Below are 21,814 nucleotides of genomic sequence, written 5' to 3' on the forward strand. Positions count from 1 at the left end.
CTCAACTCTAAAATGTTTTGGACTCTTAAAAGGGCAAGGACTTTCCAGTACTAACTTGTACTGCCTAGAGATGAGCACCGTGGGGATAATCAATTGTCCTCAGACTCTCTCTCCCAGTTATTCTTGTGAACATGAGTCAAATAATTTATCCTAAATGCAAACAAACTCAGACTCTCTTATGCACTTGACAAATTCTCATTGTTGATGTCTGCAGCTGAGTCAATGTGTTCAATTACTGAGAACTCATGTATGTGGAAACTTTCTGTGGTACAGGAAGAGAATAATATTTCAAAAGGAGAGCAGCTGCAAATGACCAGAGTTTTTGTTGTGGGCGGCTCATGTTGCCTAAAGTGGGAAAGTACCACATCTGGTACATTTTGCAACCTTTCCCTTTTTGCAACACTTACATTAAACTTTTTTTTTTTTTCCGTTTCTCAAAAGAAACTTTCTTGATGACTTTTCTCAGGTAGGCGATTTTTTTTTTCCCTATAAGTGTTTTTATCCCTCAGAACGAGTGTTGTTGGATAACATCGAAGGCCGGTCCAGCCGCCCGCCATTCAGCGAGTCGCTGAAGCACTCGGCGCTGCGTGGCCGCGGTAAGGGGCGATGTCCCTGCCGGGCCGGAGCTGGGCGGGCCGGGGAGGGGCGGGCAAGCACCGCCACCTGCCCGGCGAGGCCGGGCCGCCCGCAGGGTATGTAGTGGAGTGGTGGGGGAGGGTGCCGACGGTTTCTGGCGCCATGAAGGGCCGCGGCATCGAGAACCCGGCGTTCGAGACGCCCAGCCCCGACGTCGGCCGGCGCTACCTCGCGGGCCCCGCCACGGCAGGTGCCGACGCCGCGGCCTTCGCTGGGCCCGGCGCCGAGGAGGGGCCCTGCGGCTGGGGCCCCTTCGCCCCTAGAGCTCTGCAGCTCTGCAACAATTCCGAGGGGTACCTGGCTGCCTACAGCCTGCTGGCCATCTTCCAAGGTAACCTGTCCCTGCTGCCCAGGGCACACGCTGCGCCCCGTCCCGGGGCTGGGGGGAACCGGGCGGGAGCCTGTGCTGGGGAAGGCAGGGAAGGAGTGGTGATGTTGTAGGTGGTGGGTAGGGAGAGACAGGGTTTGTCTAGTGCTGTTGCTGAACAGCAACGGTAATGGCTTCACTAGGGGAAGAAAGTACACTTGTGCCCTGGGTAGGGAAGTTGCTCATAGAGTATTACTCTTTGTACTTAGCTATGTTTCTCCTTTCTTCTTTTCCCTTGTACTTTATTGACCACTGCTGAGTCCACTGTGCTATTGGCTCTTTGCTTCACGCTCTTGTTAATGCTGCATCTCCTCTGATCATGGGGAAGTTGTGTTTCATGGGCACCCACAAACAGAGATTTACAAGCCGGGGAATAAAACATCAATATAAAACAGTAGACAAAATTGTACTACCCTACCACCTCCTTACCTGCTTGCTAATTAAAACAGTATCCTGGCCTGGTTGGGTGGGACTTAGGGTAATTTTGAAAACAACAAAAACATGTGATTTTATTCTATGAATCCCAGTGCAGCTATCTAAACTTAACTAAAACTTAACTAATGGTTTAAATTGACCTTGGGAGTAAGCTGGAGTTTAGCTTGTCCTAAATTCCTGTTGTTCAGCCCCAGAAATTCTTGTCCCTATTTTTGGTTTTCTGTTATAAGATTTGTTAGGGCCTTAGCAAGCCTGAGGCTTAGAAAGTAGGAATATTGACTGAGGGGAGAAGAAGAATTAGTGTAACAAATATATAAACTTGACATTTGTGAAGCTTAGATGTTTGTCTGCCAAAAGGAGTAACTGGGTTAATATTCTTATCCTTTCAACTTCATTCGACTAGCTAGAAAAGAAAAGGGTGTCTCCTGAACAATGATGAGGCTTTACAGCTTGTTGTTGTTCATAAAGAGATTTCTATAGAGGGCTGGAGGGAAATGTTGGATATTTGGTGTTAGAGGAGCAAGCAGCCTACACCAAAGAAACGCAGGGTATGGATGATTCCATTCCACCTGTAACCTCCCTGAGGCAACTGGGATTGTGTGAGTAGAAGAGAATGGGAGGCTCTGCTTAAAACCTTGCAGGCTTTTAATGCTACTTTTGATGCTTGGAGAATCCTTGCATGAACTATTGTCTTGATATGTGTTTCTGTGAACTTTTTCTGGTTTCAGCACCTCTTGAGTCTCATCTTTTCTTAGCATATAGGTTTAGTGTTAGAAAAGAAGGATTTAGAGAGTTTTGGGATGAGCCTGTTGTTTCTTGCTTGGGTTTGAAAGGCCATGCTACAGCTGGTAGAATCAGATGATTACTCTTGCAGTTGTCCTGCCAAATTTATTTTCTCATATTATAAATGAAAGGAAAGGGAGGGGTGGAAGAACTTCTTACGTAGTAGGTTTCAATGGTAGCTGAGTAGTAGCAGACTATTAGAATACATATATAATTTTTTTTTGATTGGCTTAAGAATATGGATAGACAATTAAAATGCCCTGAATATGACACTGAAAAGATTGTGTAAAACTAAACAAAGTGTCTTGAATATTTCTAGAACTTCTGAATTTCTTAAAATCAGTCCTTCTGTTCTGATCTGACTGTTGAGCTGAATAACAAACTCAGTGTAATTTAAAATTGTGTTTGTAGTTTGGATAGGTTCCCCATCATAAAAACAAGTTGTATCATAAGAATCTCTGTCCCCTTAGTGAGGTTATTGGTATTGGTTGTGCCACTCATCCAGCCCTTGCTTCTGTTATCTAACTATATATGTGTGCCAGGCACTTAACTAATCCAGTTTGGGTTTAGGGCCTTAAAGTAAGGAAACTTAAGACATTTGTTTTGGAAGCTGGCGTAGGCATGGCTATTACAGGTCTTGTGGCATTCTCGATGTGTTACCTGGATTTTCTGACAAGAGCTTTTCCTTTGGTTATAACATAAAGGAAACTGTGTGTTAAAGACTCAAGTTGCAATTCTTTTTGAGATGCAGGAAAAACAAGGGTTGTCAGCAAGAAATTCAGGGTTGTGTATGAAACTTTTTGAAAATATTCAGGTCTTGCAGCTTCAGAATTTAGATAAAAGGACAGAAAACACAACTGGGATTTTTCAGTTATGTGAGCTAATACTATATTTTAGTTTGGGTCTAGTCATTGATTTACCCTCCAAATTACAGAGACCATCACTGAGGAAGATATATCTATTAAACTTGGTAATGCACCCTTAGAAAATACTATTTCTTACTGTGTTGAAGATCAATGAAGTAATCCGTAACACACTTTTGATGAGTGTAAGTTGTTATACCAGACCTTTTACAAGTGAACATAATGGATGATTATCTGCAGTGATCTGGTACATTGTGTATCTCACTGAAAACATGTATTTATCAGATTATTTTCTAGCTGCTCTAGAAAAGAGATTGTTATCATTAGCACCTGATATGCTGTATTTCAGCTTCTCAGAAGATTCCAGGTGGAACTTAACTCCTAATTTCTGTCTGTTTCTGTTTCAAGTACATGTGAAACCTGTATTTCCAGAATAGAAAACACTTTGCCTAGAATGTTTTTACATGACTAATACCTGCTTTCTGTATGGCACTAAGAGTTGCTTAAATGTATGATTGCATCTAGTAATACAGTAACTGGATATGCTGCAGTTCATGGCTGTAGTAGAAAACAAGGTAGAGGTTTTCTCACTATTTTGAGTACAAGAAGGACTCTATTTCTCATGTCATTAATAATTTTTAGTAAATAAAACAATGCAACCACTACCTAAAATCTAGCGCTAATATTTTATAGGCCCACTAGATTTTGTGCTTTTACCAGGGACTTTTTAATTGTTATTTTTATGTGCCTGTTGTTAAATCCACTATGCCTGTAACAACTTCCAAATACATATTTTGGTTGAATGGAGGAAGAAAAAAATACTCTTGTGTTTGTGACAGCAAATAAAGCTGGTTTATCATTAATCTGGATTTTGTGGGTCAGTACACACTGTACTTAAATCTCTAACAGATGTGTCAAGACAGCAAGGTTTTGTTTGAGAATAGTTAAAAACTAGGTTCTATACTACAATTTGAAGCGTTGGGATGTCCTTACAGAACTTGTTTTTCAGATAAAGTCAGTATCAGCCAGGTTCTGTCTTTCCTGAAGAGACTTTAGTGATTAATCAGTAGATGATGTAGTTGGAGAAGTTACACTGCCATTCATCACATCTGCATTTTTACAGACGAAATCTAATTATCCAGTATAATTAACTGCAAGGTTTTCTGACTTTTAGGATGCAAATTAAAGGTAGTAACTTAAACTACAGGTAAAAGAAATGTCTTCTAGCTCTGTAATCCACCTGCTGTGTAGCATACCTTCATATGAGCATTTTAAAGCCTTAGTAAATGTTTGAAGTACTGGCAGATGGGAAAAATTTGTTTGTTCATCCCTTCATGCTAGTATTGTTCTTTGGTTAATGCTCCTTAAGAGGAAAATAAAGTTGCCGAAAGTGTAATTATTGGCAGTGGAAGGACACCTGATTACTTATGTTAATACCATATGAATTTAAGTGTGATGACTGAAGTGACAGGTGAAATTGTCAGCCTTAATAAAAAGGCCATAGTAGGGTGTTGGAACTAAGATAGTGCCAAGAATTGCTTCCATATAGAAAGCTGAAGTTTGGACATTAGAAAACAGCTGGTTGATTTGGAGGAATTTTTTTAACACATTAGAGTGCTCTAAGGAGACGTTGAAGTTTGACTCAAGTAGTTGTACTTATGGACGGTCCAATGCCTGTTGAAAACTAACTTAAACCCATCTCTGTCACTAGTCTTGTGTTCTCTTCTTAGAATGACGGCAGAGAATCATGTTTCAATTTTAGAGTAAGGGTAAGTGCGGGACCTGTGTCAGAAGAGCTGCTCATCAGTCATCTGTAAGGTTACAGAACTCAAACATACTTGCAGCTGTGACTCTTAAGACTTCCTAACTGCTTTTTTTCAGATATATATTTTATTATGGGTACAACTTAATGAAACTATGATTAAGTTGTCTGACACTGTTATAAGTACAGCTGTCTATCTTGTAACAGAATCCTATTTTGGGACTTCTAAAACCAAACTCCTGAAAGCTTAACTACCTGGTCTTTGTCATAGAAACAGAATGTGAAGCTGGGTGAAGATTCAAGTTAGAGTCGACAAACAATATTCTTGTGAAAATGGACAGTGTTTAAGCATGCACTGGCAATTGTAGCTTACTTCTACTTTTGGATAATTTTTTTTGCAGTTCAGCTGTGATTAGTTGGGCAGCTTGTGCAATGCCTTATTTCCAGGTTTTTTGATAGTTCTGCTTCAGGGAGATTAAAGATTCAGGAGTAAACATTTTTGCTCAGTTGAAGTAAATCAGTATATCACCTCAGTAGCTCTGAAACAGTTGCAAAGAATTTTTAAATAGCGTTACTCCTTTTTTATATTATAGGGGAAGTGTGTTTGTTCTTTTATCTTCCCTTTGTGGCGGCAGGGACTTGGTTTTTTGACAATACTTTGAAAACTATGTCCTGAACTTGCTTCAGTCATAGCTTGTATTCTATTGCAAGTTATAATCTTGACTACATTCCCTTTAATGTTTAAAGTATCTTATGACACCATAATTAATTCTGTTTGAAATCTCTGCTTCAGACAAATCCAAAGATCCTGTGCAAACTGGCTGGCCTAAACTGGCACTGTATCGTTCTACTATATACCTGTATTTTACAGCTCGCAAATACCTTATAAAGGAGCTTTGTATAAATATATATTAATTTTAACCTTTCCGTCACACAATGGTAAGTTTACCCCTGCAACTGTATTGAATTGAAGTATCTTTGACTAATTATCACCTTTTTTTTTTTTTTTGTAGGTCTTGTGGTAAATGGCCTGATTAACATTAGTATTTCAACAATTGAGAAGCGTTATGAGTTGAACAGTTCCCTCACTGGCTTAATCTCTGCAAGCTATGACATTGCTTTTTGTGTATTGTCACTGTTTGTATCTTACTTTGGAGAAAGAGGGCACAAACCACGATGGCTTGCTTTCTCAGCATTTATGCTAGGACTGGGCTCACTTGTCTTTTCCTTACCACACTTCAGTAGTGAAAAATACCAATATGGAGGTAAACTTGAAGGTAAGCTTATCGTTGTGATTTGAAAATTACTTTCAAAAATTAAAATCTCTGTAGCAACTTGGTACAATTCTTAATTTGGTGCAACATAGTTAATCTCTGTCAAAGTCCTAAAATAGGGTGCTATCTGTAACACTGAAAATAAATTTATTCTGTCAAATCTGTAAGTTCAAGAGCTGCCTGTCTGCACAGTGAATTTTATTTTGCCAGAAGCAATCTGAGTGTCAACATCAGTTCTTGCTCGTAAGCAACATTTGAATAAAATGCTTTTCTTTCTTGCATTGATGAAGGCAAGTAAAATTCACTTCAAAGAAAAAGTTATCTGGCATCTCTTTGTGACTAGGAATCAAGGTAGGTCAGCAATGTAGAATAAATGTTAAAGCTGTTAGACTTACTATCCTGTTAAAAGGTGACTACTTCTTGCATTTCTTTGTGGTTTTGAACTATTAAATGCATCTTGATTAATTAATTACCAAGTTTCTTTAAGTTTTTTTTTAAAAAATATTGATTTTAACTTGTGGATTTGTTTGAAATAAAGAGAAGACAAGCAGTATTGAACTGTACTGAACAAAGCAGTACTTAAATCATGGGTGTAGCTATCTCTCAGTTCTTAAACTTTTCTCATAAGAGAAGACTTTGGCACAGGGTGATTAATGCCAACTATTTGTATTTTAATTTAGTGGCACACCTATAACTAATACAGAAATGTTCAGATATGTTTAAAGCAGAATGACTTAATCTTTTAGGATTGTAATAGTTGTTACCACAGTGTTTAATCAAAATTCTGCCTTCAGTGACTAAGCATGTTAGAGTGCTTACTAAAAGAAATCAGTAGTCATTAAGCAATCTGATGAAAGGCTGTTGGTTCTCAGATTAATTTCTCTGGTGTTTATAATTTAATCCACTTCTATGAGCTGTCCAGAATTTAGTTAAAGTTTGGCAAGCTCTTCTTCCCTGTCTAATAAATGAGCATCTGGAATGGAAATTCACTGACATTTTAAGTGAATAAGTGAATAAGGTCAAAAGAAAGCACTCCTTAGTGTTTGGGGGTCTATGAGCAGATAATAACTTGTTACCTCATAGTGGAGGGGCAACAGGTTACTTGCTCTTTGCTCTGTTACAGTGCCATCTCGCTACAATTTTGGTGTCAGTATTGACATCCCTACTTCACTGTAGTATGAAAGGGAAGCTGAATTTAATATATGAAAGTTTAAACCTGATTTTATATTTTTTTCAAACAAGATACTGAGTGTGGGGGAGCAGATTACCAGCTATTGCAACTGCTCTTTTTCCCTTTCAAGCAATTCTAGTTGAAATCCCATAGAACACATTTACGTTTCATCCAACATCCATTATTGAAGATGGTTATAGATGTTGATACCTTCATTAGTGACATGTTTTTAAACTTCAGTTTTGAAATCTAAAAGCAGTATGGAATTTTTGAATTGGAATGTGTTTTCTTCACCACAGCATTGTCAGCTGACAGCATTCCTGCTGTTTTGACTGTTGTAAGGCAGGTGCCTATGCTGTGGCCGTGGTGAGCACATTTAAGATCTTAAGCTGATCTTAAATGAAACACTGTCAAAGATAAATGACTAAGAGTGCAGGGAACGCCTGTACCATGGCAGTCAATGTAAATCTCCAGGTGCAGTGCAACAGTTTAGTTGTTGTACTACTATTACTTTTAAAATATTTATATATGTATTTATATAAATATTTGGTTTTATATTATATTTATAATATATTAAATATATATGTATAAAATAATTATTGTACTATTTTTAGACTAAATTGATGGCTCAACTGTGTAAACCACAGTACAGGATTATGGGATGTCTGGTTTAGCTAGTTCTGAGGTTGATGACGCGTTTTACCTATACAGTTAGTTGCAGAATTTAATAAATAGCACCATACCCCAAAAGCCTACCTTTTTGATTGTTTGTTTGTATGAGTAGCTTGTAGAGATCTTAGTATTTTTTGGTTAGCTTATATTTGATGCTTTCTATTAAAATCTACCACCTAATTTATTTGTGAACAGCTCTTGTTACTTGTTATTTGGTTACTTGATTATTAATGTTTGTCTGTTACGTGTCAGTACACTGAGTTTTACATGCAGGATAACTTTAAAATACTGTTCAAAGCAACATTTAATATGACTGCCACGTTAATTAATAAGTCTAGTCTGAAATACATCTAGCCTCCAGCATAAATCTTATAGACTTCCTGGAACTTACTGCTTCATCTTGAGATAATAATTGACTTTTATCCTGAGTATATACATATCCTACTCTATAAATCTATTTGATCATTTATTTATCATAATACCACTTCCCAGAAACAGTTTAATCCATTTCATATTGAAAGAGCTGCTAATCAATGGTCTGCCTATTATCAGTTTTTTTTAGCCACTGGAAAATGTATTTTCTATTCTCCAGGAAGGCTTTAGACTCAAATTTGTAATCCAGGTATGATCAGCTGTTTGCTTTGCTAACTTTTCCAGGTTGCACGGGACACCAGTGCCTCAGCTGGCTCCGGTATGTGCAGTCAGGGCCTCCCCCTACTGGTGTGTCCCTAACAGAATCAGACTAATTTGGTTACTCAGAGATGGCACAGAAGATTGTGAAAACTGCAGATACTATAAGCAATGTACCTTCAAACTTCCGTCTTGGATTTTATTTTACAAATTTAAACATGTTTCAATATGTTTGTCGCAGCACATATGAATTGTAGTTTTTCACTTGACACAAGGAAGATAGCTTCATTGTGAAGACAGTCAACCATTGGGACAGATATACCCAGCACACTTCCTAAGTTGAAAGGAAGGAAAACTTTAAGGACTCCGCCTTTTGAAATGAGGTTTTCTTATCCCTTATGTTGGCCTGTTTACGTGCAACAGCACTGTATCACCTAATGTGTGCTATAGGAAGTAATGATAAAAGCCATGGATGTATTTCTAACACCAATGTAGACAGTTTTCTTTAAATATTTGTTGTGTAGCCAGCACTTCCTTATGCTTTGTTTTGTGAGCCCGAAGTGTGGATTGAGCTTGCCCTTTCTTTGCTAAAGTTAGAAGTGTTCTCAGATGTAAAAGGACCTAAGGAAAATAAAGGATGTAATAATTTTGTAGTGTAGTAGTGTGAATTAATCAGTCTGCTTACTTTTCATGTATTTTTACATGAAACATTTTCATGTATTTCTACAGTGGAAATGAGGACATTTTCATGTATTTCTACAGTGGGGCTCATTACCACCAAAAAGGATGGGTTTCTCCTCTTGGGGTTTTATGCTCTTATGTGGAAAAACATGCTAAGAACCATGCTTCTGGATCTTATCACTTGGTACTCTTACCAAAAGTGCAATGAGAGCAAGAGAAAGGAGAACACATCACATACTCCCTTTCTTTACTTTCTCTTTTCTCTTCCCTCCTTGTTGTGCCAAATATTGCAGGAGCAGACACAACCTTATGCTGCTGTACCACTGCTTTCCTCTTTGTGTGTGTGCACAAGTACACATGCTTTACATTAACTTCTCTTTTTGGAGACACATGTTTTGGAGATGTGTTTGTTCTCTGAGAGACAGTGGCATAGATTTTTAAGATTTTTCCCTTTTTCATAGGCAAACACTTCTCAAAGGAGTGAATGTAAAAGGGCGGATTATCTTTGCTAATGACTTGACTGTACTTACCAGCAGGCCCAGCTTTCTTCAGGTGGTTTGGGCTGCTCTGTCACTTGAGTGGAGATTGTTATAAGTATGTATAATATAGAATATAATTGTTATTCTGTTGTTCAGAAATGTTACAAGATACAAAACCAAAATGAAGCGTCCATTACATCTGGTCAATAATACTTTCAACAAGCCAAAATATTTTAATAAGGCTATTTCATTAATTCTGCTATCCTGGAGAGGAAACAAAACCCAAGCCCTGATAGTATTTCTTTTGGGGGATATGGTACCACAGAAGGCTTGGCACTGCTGTGTTGGATATAGTAATAGGTGTGAAAATTAAAATGGGAGCCTGACATAACAGCATTTGTAGTTTATATTTCAGTGCAGATTCTTCTTCAGGTTGGACTGTGATGAGTTAGGCAATATAATTGTAAAGTCTTGTTGTCTCTGTTTTTCAGATACATGTCAAACTGCAGAAACCACCTTTGCTAATGCTACCTGCAGTGCCAGCACAAACTCTTCCCTTCACAACTATCTGTATGTCTTTATCCTGGGACAGCTGCTGCTGGGAGTTGGAGGAACTCCTCTGTATACTTTGGGGACAGCTTTTATTGATGATAGTGTCCCAAAACACAAGTCTTCACTTTATATAGGTAACTTTAAAACTGTCTGTAACACTTTGTCTGGATAGATCATAGACTGCAATGCCTTCCAAATGCTTTTGTGAATTCCTCTAATTAAACAGTCTTGTATTTATTACTTTTATGCATTAAGTGTTTCTACATCAATTACTGTGCAATTTAGATGTTAGTCTGCTCTAAGTACCAAGTCTGTTCAATTTTTATTTTGTAGAGGAAAGTATAGCTACTTTGAGTACCCCTCCTGTCACTTTTTCACATCAGTAACTGAAAATGGTTAAACGGTAAAGGTAGCCTTTCCATTAACAACAGAATAGGTTGCAGCAAAAACTTACTTTTTAGTCAGGGGTGTTGAAAAATACTTTGTATCAATCAGGTCAGTAGCTAGATCATATTGTATCCTTTAACAATTTTATTGACTTAATTTCTAATAGCTAGCCACATACAAATTTGGCACTTGGATGTACTGGAAGAACAGGGATTGCTTTACTGAGGCTGTTTAAAAGCTAAGGAATACTAATTCTTGCAATGGTTTTTAATCCTTTTCCATCACTCTTCTCTAGGTTATGTGCCTTTTTATTGCCAAGTTCATTGCAGTCTAAGTCTGTTTTCTGTGTGTATAAAGATATTAATTTCTCCCATCTTATATGTAACCTGATTAAAAACATATTAGTTATACTGGTTACTTGCTGGAGGAATTCAAAGCATGTCAGATTCCAGGACTGTTTGCTAGACTAAATCAGTATTTTAAGGGGCAAAATTGAAATAGTTATCTGTTTGCATACAGTTTTTGCACACTTGTTCCCAGCAAGGTACTGCCTTTGATGCCAGCAAAAAGGACAGTTTCATATGATAAATCTTAGATAAAAAAGGCAAGTTTTATTTTTGCTATTTCTTTATTTTGAGAGAGATATTACACTTTTTCTTCCGTCTCTGTCTCCTCCCTGGAAAGCAGTGAAATAAATAGAGCAAAATTAGGGTTGCTACATGACTGGGGGAGCAAGTCAGGAGAATGGTGTCAGTGTTCATTCTTAGAAAAACAGACCAGTACAATAAACTAATGCATGCACAATCTTCAGGCAACTGAGTTCAGAAGAGCAGTATATTCTGCCTAATATGAGAAAATGGGAATGCAAATGAGTGGGTAGGTAACTAAGCCTTGATTCTTTTTCTTGCTTTCATGCAATATATTAAGTATATTGTGTTGCTTTACCTAATACAAGTAAGCTTATGCAAGGCAACAAAAAAATGAAGAAAACAACCCACAAAACAAAACCAAAACAAACCCAGAACCCACTCCTAAAACTGTAAATAGCTGTTAGCATCTTTTACTATAAGCCTGCAACTCATAAGTTGGTGGTTTCTTTCACTTTGAAACTGGGTGCACTTTCATGAGGATTGTTCTGCTCTTGCTGAACTGGGATATCTACAAGTAAAGCCACTGAAGTTAAACAATTCTAAATAGTATTTAAATTGAGTATATGGGAGGATATTTAAATTGAGTGTATGGGAGACACTTTCTGAACTCAATTTGAAGTTCTGTAGGGTGAGTATTAACTTAGCTCACAAAGTTCCTATGACCATGTAATTATTTCCAAAACATGGGAAAACCTGGGATATATCTATTCAATATTTATTTTTACTTACTTGAATATCCCATTTTGCATTGCTTCCCCCTCTTGCACCCCTCTCACCTTCCTGACTCTCCCATCATTTTCTCTTACTAACTAGAGGGAAATTAAGTACTTGTGATGCATGCATCCAAACAAATGAGTAATCCAGATGATTTCACCTGGAGAAGCAACATGTATGTTCTCCATATCATATGGAGAACATATCATCAACATAGAATATCAGCAGTATGAATGCATGTTCACTAATTAAAGACGGATCTAGTTGCTATTAATTGCAAGCCTTAATCTGCAGAGACAGTGCTCCTGCTATCAGTGAGTGCTAAACTGCGACAGAAGTCTGTCTGGAAGGCCAGGGACACAACTGTGACATCAAAAAACTCTTGTACTCTTTTGTAGGGTATGGTTACACCTGCAAATTTGCGGGTTGTTTGTTTGTTTGTCTGCCGGGGCGGGGGAGCTAGCTTGTTTGTTTTTTCATTTGTTTGGGTTTTTTTCCTTAAGAACTCTCAGGGGCTGTCAAGAGCCCTGGCTTTTTATTTTAAGGCAGATACTACTCCAGTCAGACACTTTAATGTAAGTCTGTCTTCTGGTCTTAGAAGGTCCAGCAAACAACTTCAGACTCAAAAATATAAATAAGCAGGTTCTTAAATATTGTGGCCAATGCTATTAACAACCAATGCTCATAATTTTACTTAGATTTCTTTTTCACCAGCTAGCTTTTAAATGTAGGCACAAAACGGGCAAAAAGCAATCTAATAATGCCTAAAGGTGCAGTTAGTGAAATGCCTTTTGCTGAACCTCTGAGTTGAAGCTTCTAATTTGAGAGCTGCAAATTTCCTTATTGAGGCATGATTATAGATTTTGTCTTCTGTATGCCATAATTGAAGTAGTGACAGTGAAAGAATAAGTTGAGTTACAGCAACCTTTTGGTCTAAAGTTGAATTAAGAATTTCATTAAAATAAAGTTTAAAAATGTTAAAGAAGTTATGGTGAACTTGATGTATTTTCTCTTCTAGGAATTGGCTATGCCATGTCTCTGCTGGGTCCTGCTATTGGCTATGTCCTAGGAGGGCAGCTGCTTAAGGTTTATATTGATATCCAGATCCCAGAAAGGCAAGATACAAATTAGTTTATTGCTTCTAATTTTCTTTTCCTATTTTTTTTTTAATCTTCAGCTTTTCTCCCTGTGAGGAGAAAGTTTTTAAAAAAATACTGCATTTTCACAAGCTTCATTAACTTGGAAGCAAGTTGCCCTTATAAAGGCTTCAGGCAAGTGAGTTACTTCCCAGAGTTAGTAGTGACTCCACTGTGTTTGAAAGTTTCTTTGTGGTGCGAATGGTTAGTTATAGCATTTAAATATTAGCTATTTTAAACCTCAGTAACAAAAAAAGCTTTTTCTTTTGCTTAGTTGTTTATTCAAGTTTAAGCTGCATGTACTGATTTCTTGTGGAAAAAGTTTCCATGAGTTTGAATATGAGGGTTAGGATATTGCTCCTTAGTCCTACGGAAGAGCTTGCTGGAAAATCTATCAGTTGAGTAATAGTCCACTATTAAAGAAAAAATGTTATAAGTTGTACTACTGTCTGAACCAACTTCTTCATTTACACTTCTGTTTCCTCAGTTTTAGAGCCTTCAGATCAATGCAGTGGCATTTTGAAGATCTGAATTGGCTTTGCTGTAACTCACTGATAATGAGGAATCTTTCTAAACCCAGCTTTTCCAGATTCAGGCTCTTGAAATTAGAGCCAAAGAACAGTCTTTAAATTGGAATAACATGACTAGTGAGTTGAAGGCTACATTTGGTAGAATACAATATTTTTATAATTGCCCAGTGAAGTTGGTTTAAACAAGCAAACAATATATTTAATACATATAAAACTAAGAAAATGGTATTATTAAAGGGTTTTCTGTTAAATATTTATTAAAAGGAAATACTCCAGCTCACTGAAATCTGAAATTCAGAAAGGTAAACCTGCTTTTTCTGAATTATTTTTCCAGTACAAAGGTGGATCAAGATGACCCACGTTGGCTTGGAGCATGGTGGATAGGATTTCTTGCATGCTTTTTTGCAATTTGGCTTCTTATAATACCTTTTTCATGCTTTCCAAAGAATCTACCAGGTAAAGGTTTAGCAGTACGTGGCTGCTTTGGAAGGGAGATTTGTTTATATTTGTCGATTATGGACTGCTGGACTGAATGTTTCATCTTTGATTTTGTTTTGCTGTTAACTCTCTTCGACTAAAATCTGAGGACAAGTACTCTTTTTTTGTTTCCTACTTCCATATGCAGCCTTTAAAACAAGGCAAATCAGCTAGAGGGAGGATCTTCTGTATGGTGGTCTTGCCCATGGCCAGTGGGCCGGGACTAGATGATCTTAAAGGTCCCCTTTCAACCCAAACCATTCTATGATTCTATACAATGATGTACAGTAGGACTGGAAACATGTATACCTAAGCATGGAAACTGGTGGTCAAAATTTGAAAGATGCTTGTAGCTAAGCAGCTAAGCACCCAGGACTATATTTAAAGCTTGTGTGTTAACCACCAAGAATCATGTGGAAATTCCATGAGCATCCAGAGGGACTTCTTATACTAATGCTGAAGGCAAAATGATGGAGGAAAAGAAACAATGAAGTAAGAAATGGGAGACTGTGAGGATGATTTAAAAAAAAAACCAAATAAAAATTAAAAAAAAAAAAAGGCTTCAGTTTTTGTAGCTTTTTGACATTGTTTAGGAGTGCAGGTATTCAATGTTTTCATTGTCAATAAATATGGCCATTTGTAGGAACAGCAAAAATACAGGCTGAGAAAATCTCTGAAACTCATGATGATGGAAGTCAGATACTGGTTCAGACCAACAATTTTGGACAAAGTTTTAAAGACTTTCCTATGGCTCTCATGGTAAGAAAAATCTCAAATTTGCTAAAACTGAATATATTCTGAGAAGTGAAATTCTTTTTCAGAAGTTTTTTCAGAGGTCTTTAGAAAGGTAATGACTTACCATGTTGTGATAGGGAAGACTTCAATGCTAATGATAATTTAATACTCATTCATCTTGTTGATAATTGAGATTGGTAGAAAAGCATATTGCTGAAGTTCTATTTCAGAGTATCTACCTTTAAAATATAGTGACTTCTACTTTAGTTGGTACCAAAATCAAATAATTTCCAGAGTGTTATGATAATTTCTCCCTGTAGATACTATTGAAGAATCCAGTGCTTATGAGTCTAATAATAGCCAGTTCCACAGAAGCTGTAGTTGCCACTGGATTTGCAACCTTTCTACCAAAGTTTATAGAAAATCAGTTTGGAAAATCATCAAGTTTTTCAGCAACTCTTGGAGGTAATGTGGCTTTTTGTTTTATACAATTAAATTTTACAATTAAATATATTGTGTTGAACACTTCATTAATGTTACAGGTAAAAGATTATATAGGTATCTATTTTTGTGTGTGAGATATTTGTGAATGTACTTAGATGGAATGCAGTGATCAGAATAGTATTTTTGTTATTCTTGCCTGCCCTAGTACTCTAGTACTGAATTCATCAAGGGTGTAGTTCTACTTGTTGTTTGTAGGTTCTGAAGACTTGATACTCATATTCAAAGTGGAGTGAGGATTTTGTGTGCTGATGAAACTATAATTTCTTTCTTATTCTTGGTGAAAAACATTTAATTTTCCTTATTTAAAATTGGCTGTAGCACCTTAGTCCCTACTAAGACAATCAAGGTCGAGGGCAGCTAGAAAAAAAACAGTGCTTATCACAAATAAGTTGACTTTGCCTTTCTCTTCTTTAATTCCACACTGATGTTACAATGAGTTTGCAATAAAATGACTAATCAGGATATGTTACAAAGCCATTATGTAACTGGTTCTATAGTTGGCTTACTGTCACCTGTTTATTATTTGATATGCAGAAGTAATAGAACAGGAGAAAGCTATGAAAGACTTAGTGTTGGAGAAACAGAAAAAATCTGATGGAAGAGCTGCCCTCAGTAGGGTCACATGATTAACTTTGACACTATTAATTCTGAAGAATAGCAACCAGATCAAGGCAGACATGTCCATGATGCCAGATGCTTGCAATAGGCAAATTTAATATTTCTAGAATGTGTCTTGCTAAGCTGTAGAGTGCTGCAATGTGGGCATATGCTGGTTGAGTTACTCTTCCTCCAAAAGAAGTGTTTGGCAAAGACTTTCTGAATTACTGACTCCTCTGGGCAATACAAGATAGTACTGTAGCATCAAAAAAAAGTATCTGCAAGATTTACATACAAATACATTGGAATACACGTTCAGTTGTTAACCAATAACCAGGAGTGAAGTGGAAAACTGAGTGTTACTTTGTTTTGTCCATAGGCCTTTTCTGATTGTCTTTGAGTTGAAAATATTGACAGTGCTTATTAAATGTACAGCTTTTAAGAAATGCCTACACTAATGCTGAAAGCTGGCTGTACCTGAACTGAGCTAGTTCAATGACCGTGGAAACAAAACTGTTGTTGACTATTGTGATCTGTGGCCCACGCAGTTTTGTCACTATACCTGGACTGTCTGTAAAGTTAGCTGTCTCAGGTCTGTGTAAGTTGTACTGAGTTCTGTGTTGTGTTATAGATTAGCGACGTAAAAATGCTTAATTATTTGTCTGGAGTGCAAAGATAAATGATTGCGTACTATAAGGGACTATGACAGCAAAACTGACCCACTGATATAGACTTCTTCAAATCTTTCAGATGTCTTACTGCATCTTGTACTGTCTCCTGTATAATAGTTATTATGTTCTGTTATTTAAAAGTTCATAACAGATATATAACGAAGAGTATGGACATGTCAAAAAAACCCACATGAAGCAATGAAAGAGTATTTTCTGTTTTCATGGAGACATCTACTGGTGTTCAGACACTTCTGCCCCATAGTGCTCCTAAATCATCTAGTCTGGCTGTGTTGAAGTTGGGTTTTGGACAACTATAAATTACGCTGTCCATAATTTAAATCTCTGGAAATGCTAAAGGTAACAGCAGAGTAAGTTACTCATGCAGTTAGATTCTGGTAGTGTGGTTTGAAAATGGTATCACATGGACTGCATTTCAGGGGTAACTATTTTGTCTTTTTTCTAAGTATAGAATATTACTCTTAATTGCTTCACAATTATGTCTTGCATTTTTATGTAACTACTCCTGTCTTGTTTTCCTCTAGGAATTGTATTAATTCCAGCAGCAGCGCTAGGCCAAGTCATAAGTGGTGTCTTGGTTTCCAAGTTCAAAATGAGTTGCAAAGGCATAATCAAGTTCGTGATAAGCACTTGTTCAGTGGCCCTAATGTTAAACACAGTGTTTTTATTTGCTAAATGCGGGAATGAACCTTTTGCAGGTGTCTCTGAAACGTATAATGGGTAAATATATTTTAATGCACTCTTGGGTTTAATGTTAATATTTAAATGCATAGGTTACATCATAGAGTAAAAATCCATTTAAAATGTTATATTTTGCCTTGATGTATGAAACTGAATTGTTTTATGGAACTCTAAAATTTGAGTTTTAGAGTTGGAATCTTCATGTAATAGATTGTATGAAAAAAAGGTGTTGATGCCTTACCAACAAAGGATTCTGAGCAGTATAGTACTGTTTGGCACAAAAATCTCTGTTTCTGTAACCATACTAGATGTAGTAGCCATGGTATTGACTACAGCTAACTTTATATCACTGTAAACATCACTGTAGTGGTGGTTTTGCATCTGTTATTAACCAATTCTGGAAAATATGGGCAGTTTGTTCCTGGAAGGAGTAGTAAATTTCATGAGAGAGTTTAGAGGTGCAATGCATTTTACACTGATTACAATCTTTTTACCGGAAAAGCGAAGATGTTATTGTAGCATCAGTTTCTAGCGCATCCAGTCTCCTTTTATGAAGGAGGCTTTCTAATTTTTTGCATGTAAAATGGCTGATACAGGACAGAAATTTAACAGAAAGAGGGCATAGCTCTGTGACACAGTTTAATAATAAAATGGGTGGAGTAACATGGTTAACTGAAACACAGTTCAAAATATTTTTGGCTGACATTTATATAAAAGAATTGTCTAAACAATATGTACTTTCCCTTAAACAACACAATTTTCTTTTCTAATGAGAATGTAGTAGTCACACTTCTATTTGTAGTAATTATAATAAATTCTAGGATGAATTTTGACTGTTGCTGTGAACAAAGCTTACTGTGGAAACTAGTAGACCAGTGGGGGGAAAAGTCAGAAGAGTGAAAGCAAAATGAAGCAAAATTAAAAGACAATGTTTGCTAGTATAAGCTTTCTTTAGAGATGGAATTTTTAGGTCCATATTTAAGAAATCATTAAATGTATGTGGTCAAATCACCACCACAGACACTTTGTCATAGAAAATGTCCAGTCATACATTGTTAAGGAAATAAGATCGTAATGTTTCAATTCCCTCAGTTTCAAATAGCACACAGAAGCAGTGTTTAAAAAGCAGGAGGAAGGCAGCTAGTTCTTCCAAAAGTCTGCTCTCAAGTGGTCAGTTACTTTGTCATGAATTAACAGTGCCAGACACACCACCAGCTGTTTGAGGATCTGCCAAAGAGCCAGATAGTGCTGTGCAAAGGTAGTAGGCTGGTACATGGGGAGTGCTAGGTGCCATCTTAAAAAATCATAGGCATGAATTGTGTGCTGTGTAAGCTGGTGAACAACTTACCAATACCTTTTTATTGTTTTCCCCAAATCCGCCATTTTATACAAGGGCTAGTTACCATATCTTGTACAAAAGCATAATCTGATAGTTCTGCTCCAAGGTATAAAGACACTGGAAGTGAAATAAGATGGGGAAGAGGAGTGTTATACTTTAGTGACACAATGGCATGACATGTACCATGGAAATGCAGAAGATGGGTTGGAGAGGAAATTAGTTTTGTAGCCTCTAATGCACATGCAAGTTTGTAGGGAGTAGAAATAGAATGCTGTGATACTCAAACACTCATTTGTATATAGTTTTCCAGAAAGTATGCAAAGTGAATCAACCAAATACAATAGATTGTTGACTGAAAGAAAATAAAAAACTTTAAAGCCCAAGTTATCACTCATTCTGATTTCATCTTTACAATTTGCTTTATAAAGTGACAGTATATTTAAAGGCCAGTATTGAAGTTTGATGCCTGTAATATGGTTTTGCTTCAGTCTGAAAAAATTCTAGCAGACAGATGACTTGGACAACTCAGAACTGTGAAAATCAGAGTTCAGATTTTGGTTGTAGAAAGCTTGTAGTTCCATATTGAACAGAAGAATCTGTATTCATCAATCAAATGCTGAAGGTATGGTATAGAAAATGGGATATGAAGTTATCCATATTTTTATACCAGATCCTATGATAACAACCAGCTGACAAAAGTTAGAGCTGAACTGATTTTCATCCAAAGTTAAATACAGCTAACTTGTATTTAACAGTTTTGTATAACTTTGTCAGTCATTAACTATTGCTGAAGACCACTCATCTACAGCAATTTAAAGTTAACCAGTCCTGAAATATATCTCTTCCCTTGTTATCCATTATAAAAAATGGCTCAGTTTTACCAAATTCAATGTTACATGTTTGACTATACTTTACTGGACATGGGCATCAGAATAGTCGGTGGCACTAATATAGTACCAGTTCTTAAACTGTTTTCCATAAAGAAGCAAAATATATAGCAGTAGCTTAAAAAAATTAATAAATCTATAAACTTGTGGAAGAATAGCCAAGTGTTTGCCTCCTGCTTATGCTACTGAACAAATGCCTCTGAAAGAAAAAATTATGAGACTTCTTTGAGAGTTGACTTGGTGCAGATTTTTGTGGAGTATTTCAAGAAATCTGTCATGGCAAGCATTATCTTCTTATTGAAAAATAGCCTGGCAATGTGAGGGAAGCTTTTACAGGTTTAGTCTCAGAACTGTATAAGAACATGATCACTTGTTCGTGTAAATGAAAACAGCATTGTACTTGTAGTAACACTGTTTATTACTAAATTAGGCTGTCAGCAGAACTAACATGGTTTATTTCATCCAGCAGGCACTTCAAAGAATTGATTTTGCCAAATTCTATTGCCCAGTGTTTCCTTAAAAGCTTGAAGGAACAGAAATGTGTGACTGTTTCTGTACTTTGTTCATTTTCACATGTCTCTGGGACTCTAGTTTAAAAACACCTGCAGAGTTTTTTAAAGAGCATTCATTCAATGGCCTCATCTGCTAGATTTTTTAGGAAAAAAAAAATCTATTTTGTTATATTTTTCTCTGTGCATAACAAAATGTTCAGTCTGTCTTTGGAGGTGAGGGAACGTTTGTGTAAACAGCACAAATGCCACCAAATTGATTAAATATTTCTAGACTTTGTATGCTTCACTGGCTAACAAGGCTGACAAGGCACTGTATGAACAAATCTGTGATTACTGAGTTTACTTATGGTGCGCTGTAGTTCATCTTCATATATAGGAGAATTGAAGTTAGTTTGTTTAGACTTAAAACACAAGTGTAATTTAGTGGGTTTCTGCTGTACTATAACAAAATGGATTTTATGTATAGTTATGATGCCCTTAATACTCCATTCAAAGTTTGAATGCATGTAAGTTAATTCCTAGATAAACTGTTTCACCTATTTGTATTTTTTGCCATCTCAAATTCTCATGAAGAAACATACCTTTAAGGTAATTTATGTGGAACTTTCATATTACAGTACAATATGTAAACTACTGGCAGTGCCAGTAACCTGGTTTTAGCTGATTGAACTCTTAACCTGTGAAAATTCTTGACTTACTAATGATTTACTATTGGAATCAAAGGGTGTTTTTATTCTCTCCAGTTATGCCTTAGGACTGTCCTCACACAACCCAAAGTGATTTTTTCGTGCTAATATGGTGGTACCGCTTATAATAAAACCACATGATGACCTGTATTGGAAGTAAATGCCTGAATTGAGAGTAAATATAGTGAGCCAGAGTTAAAGTAAACTCTGTTATTTATTATTTAGTCCCTAAATAGCCAGACAAAATCTTTAAGGTCCTTCAGCATATGTCATTGTACTCTGCATTTAACATGTGCAGTCATCTTAGTACTTGTATAATTTAGATGTCTTGACAGGAGTGTTAAACAGTAAAAATGTGATGGCTTTGCAGCTGGACTCATAAATGGGGAAAAATCTTGGATCACAACTCCAAATACTGTTTTTAATTTTGTAATTTCTTCTTAAAATTATAAATTGAAGAAATTCAAATACTTAAGTGGGAGGGAGAGGATAATATAAGAGTTGGGCTGAGATGCAGAATTTCATCATCTCTTGTGAGTGGAAATTGGAGGAGTAATCTTTGGAAGGAATAATAGCATAAAAATAACTAGGTGCATATTAAATGGAAATTCCCTCTAGAGCTGTAACTACTATGCTTATTTTTAAAGAACTAAGTGCATAAATAACTTGAATATTTTAAAATTTATTATGCTATAAGTATTGCATTACGTATTTACATATCTTCTCCTTTTCAGTTGCTTTATTAAAAGCCTATTAATTTGTGCTTTTCAGAACAGGCACTCTGTATAACTTAACAGCACCATGCAACGCTAACTGCAGGTGTTTGCGCTCCATGTACTACCCAATTTGTGGCAGAGATGAAGTTCAGTATTTTTCTCCCTGTTTTGCGGGATGTACCTCATATATTTTCAACGATATGAAAAAGGTACTTTATGCAATGAAGATAGCTGACATTGTTTGTTCTGGTTTCCTGTAAAATGCACTG

General features: G+C 36.6%; 1 protein-coding gene across 2 annotated transcripts in view; it reads left to right on the top strand.

Moving 5' to 3' along the window:
• The first annotated feature begins 570 nt into the window (after positions 1–570).
• The window catches only part of SLCO4C1 (solute carrier organic anion transporter family member 4C1), a 29,624-nt gene continuing 8,380 nt past the window's right edge, over positions 571–21,814 (top strand). The window contains exons 1-9 of one of the 2 annotated variants that reach the window (XM_085041836.1): positions 575–967; positions 5,860–6,123; positions 10,245–10,439; positions 13,075–13,171; positions 14,057–14,178; positions 14,843–14,958; positions 15,255–15,399; positions 17,249–17,444; positions 21,601–21,754. In XM_085041836.1, the coding sequence (XP_084897962.1) occupies positions 607–967; positions 5,860–6,123; positions 10,245–10,439; positions 13,075–13,171; positions 14,057–14,178; positions 14,843–14,958; positions 15,255–15,399; positions 17,249–17,444; positions 21,601–21,754 (1,650 nt within the window). In that variant the 5' untranslated portion in view covers positions 575–606. Of the gene's footprint in view, positions 968–5,859; positions 6,124–10,244; positions 10,440–13,074; positions 13,172–14,056; positions 14,179–14,842; positions 14,959–15,254; positions 15,400–17,248; positions 17,445–21,600; positions 21,755–21,814 lie in introns of both variants that reach the window. The other variant, XM_085041837.1, reaches the window with a different exon arrangement.

Source organism: Lichenostomus cassidix, chromosome Z (genome assembly GCF_008360975.1).
Source record: "Lichenostomus cassidix isolate B80296 chromosome Z, HeHo_3.0, whole genome shotgun sequence".
NCBI lineage: Eukaryota > Metazoa > Chordata > Aves > Passeriformes > Meliphagidae > Lichenostomus > Lichenostomus cassidix.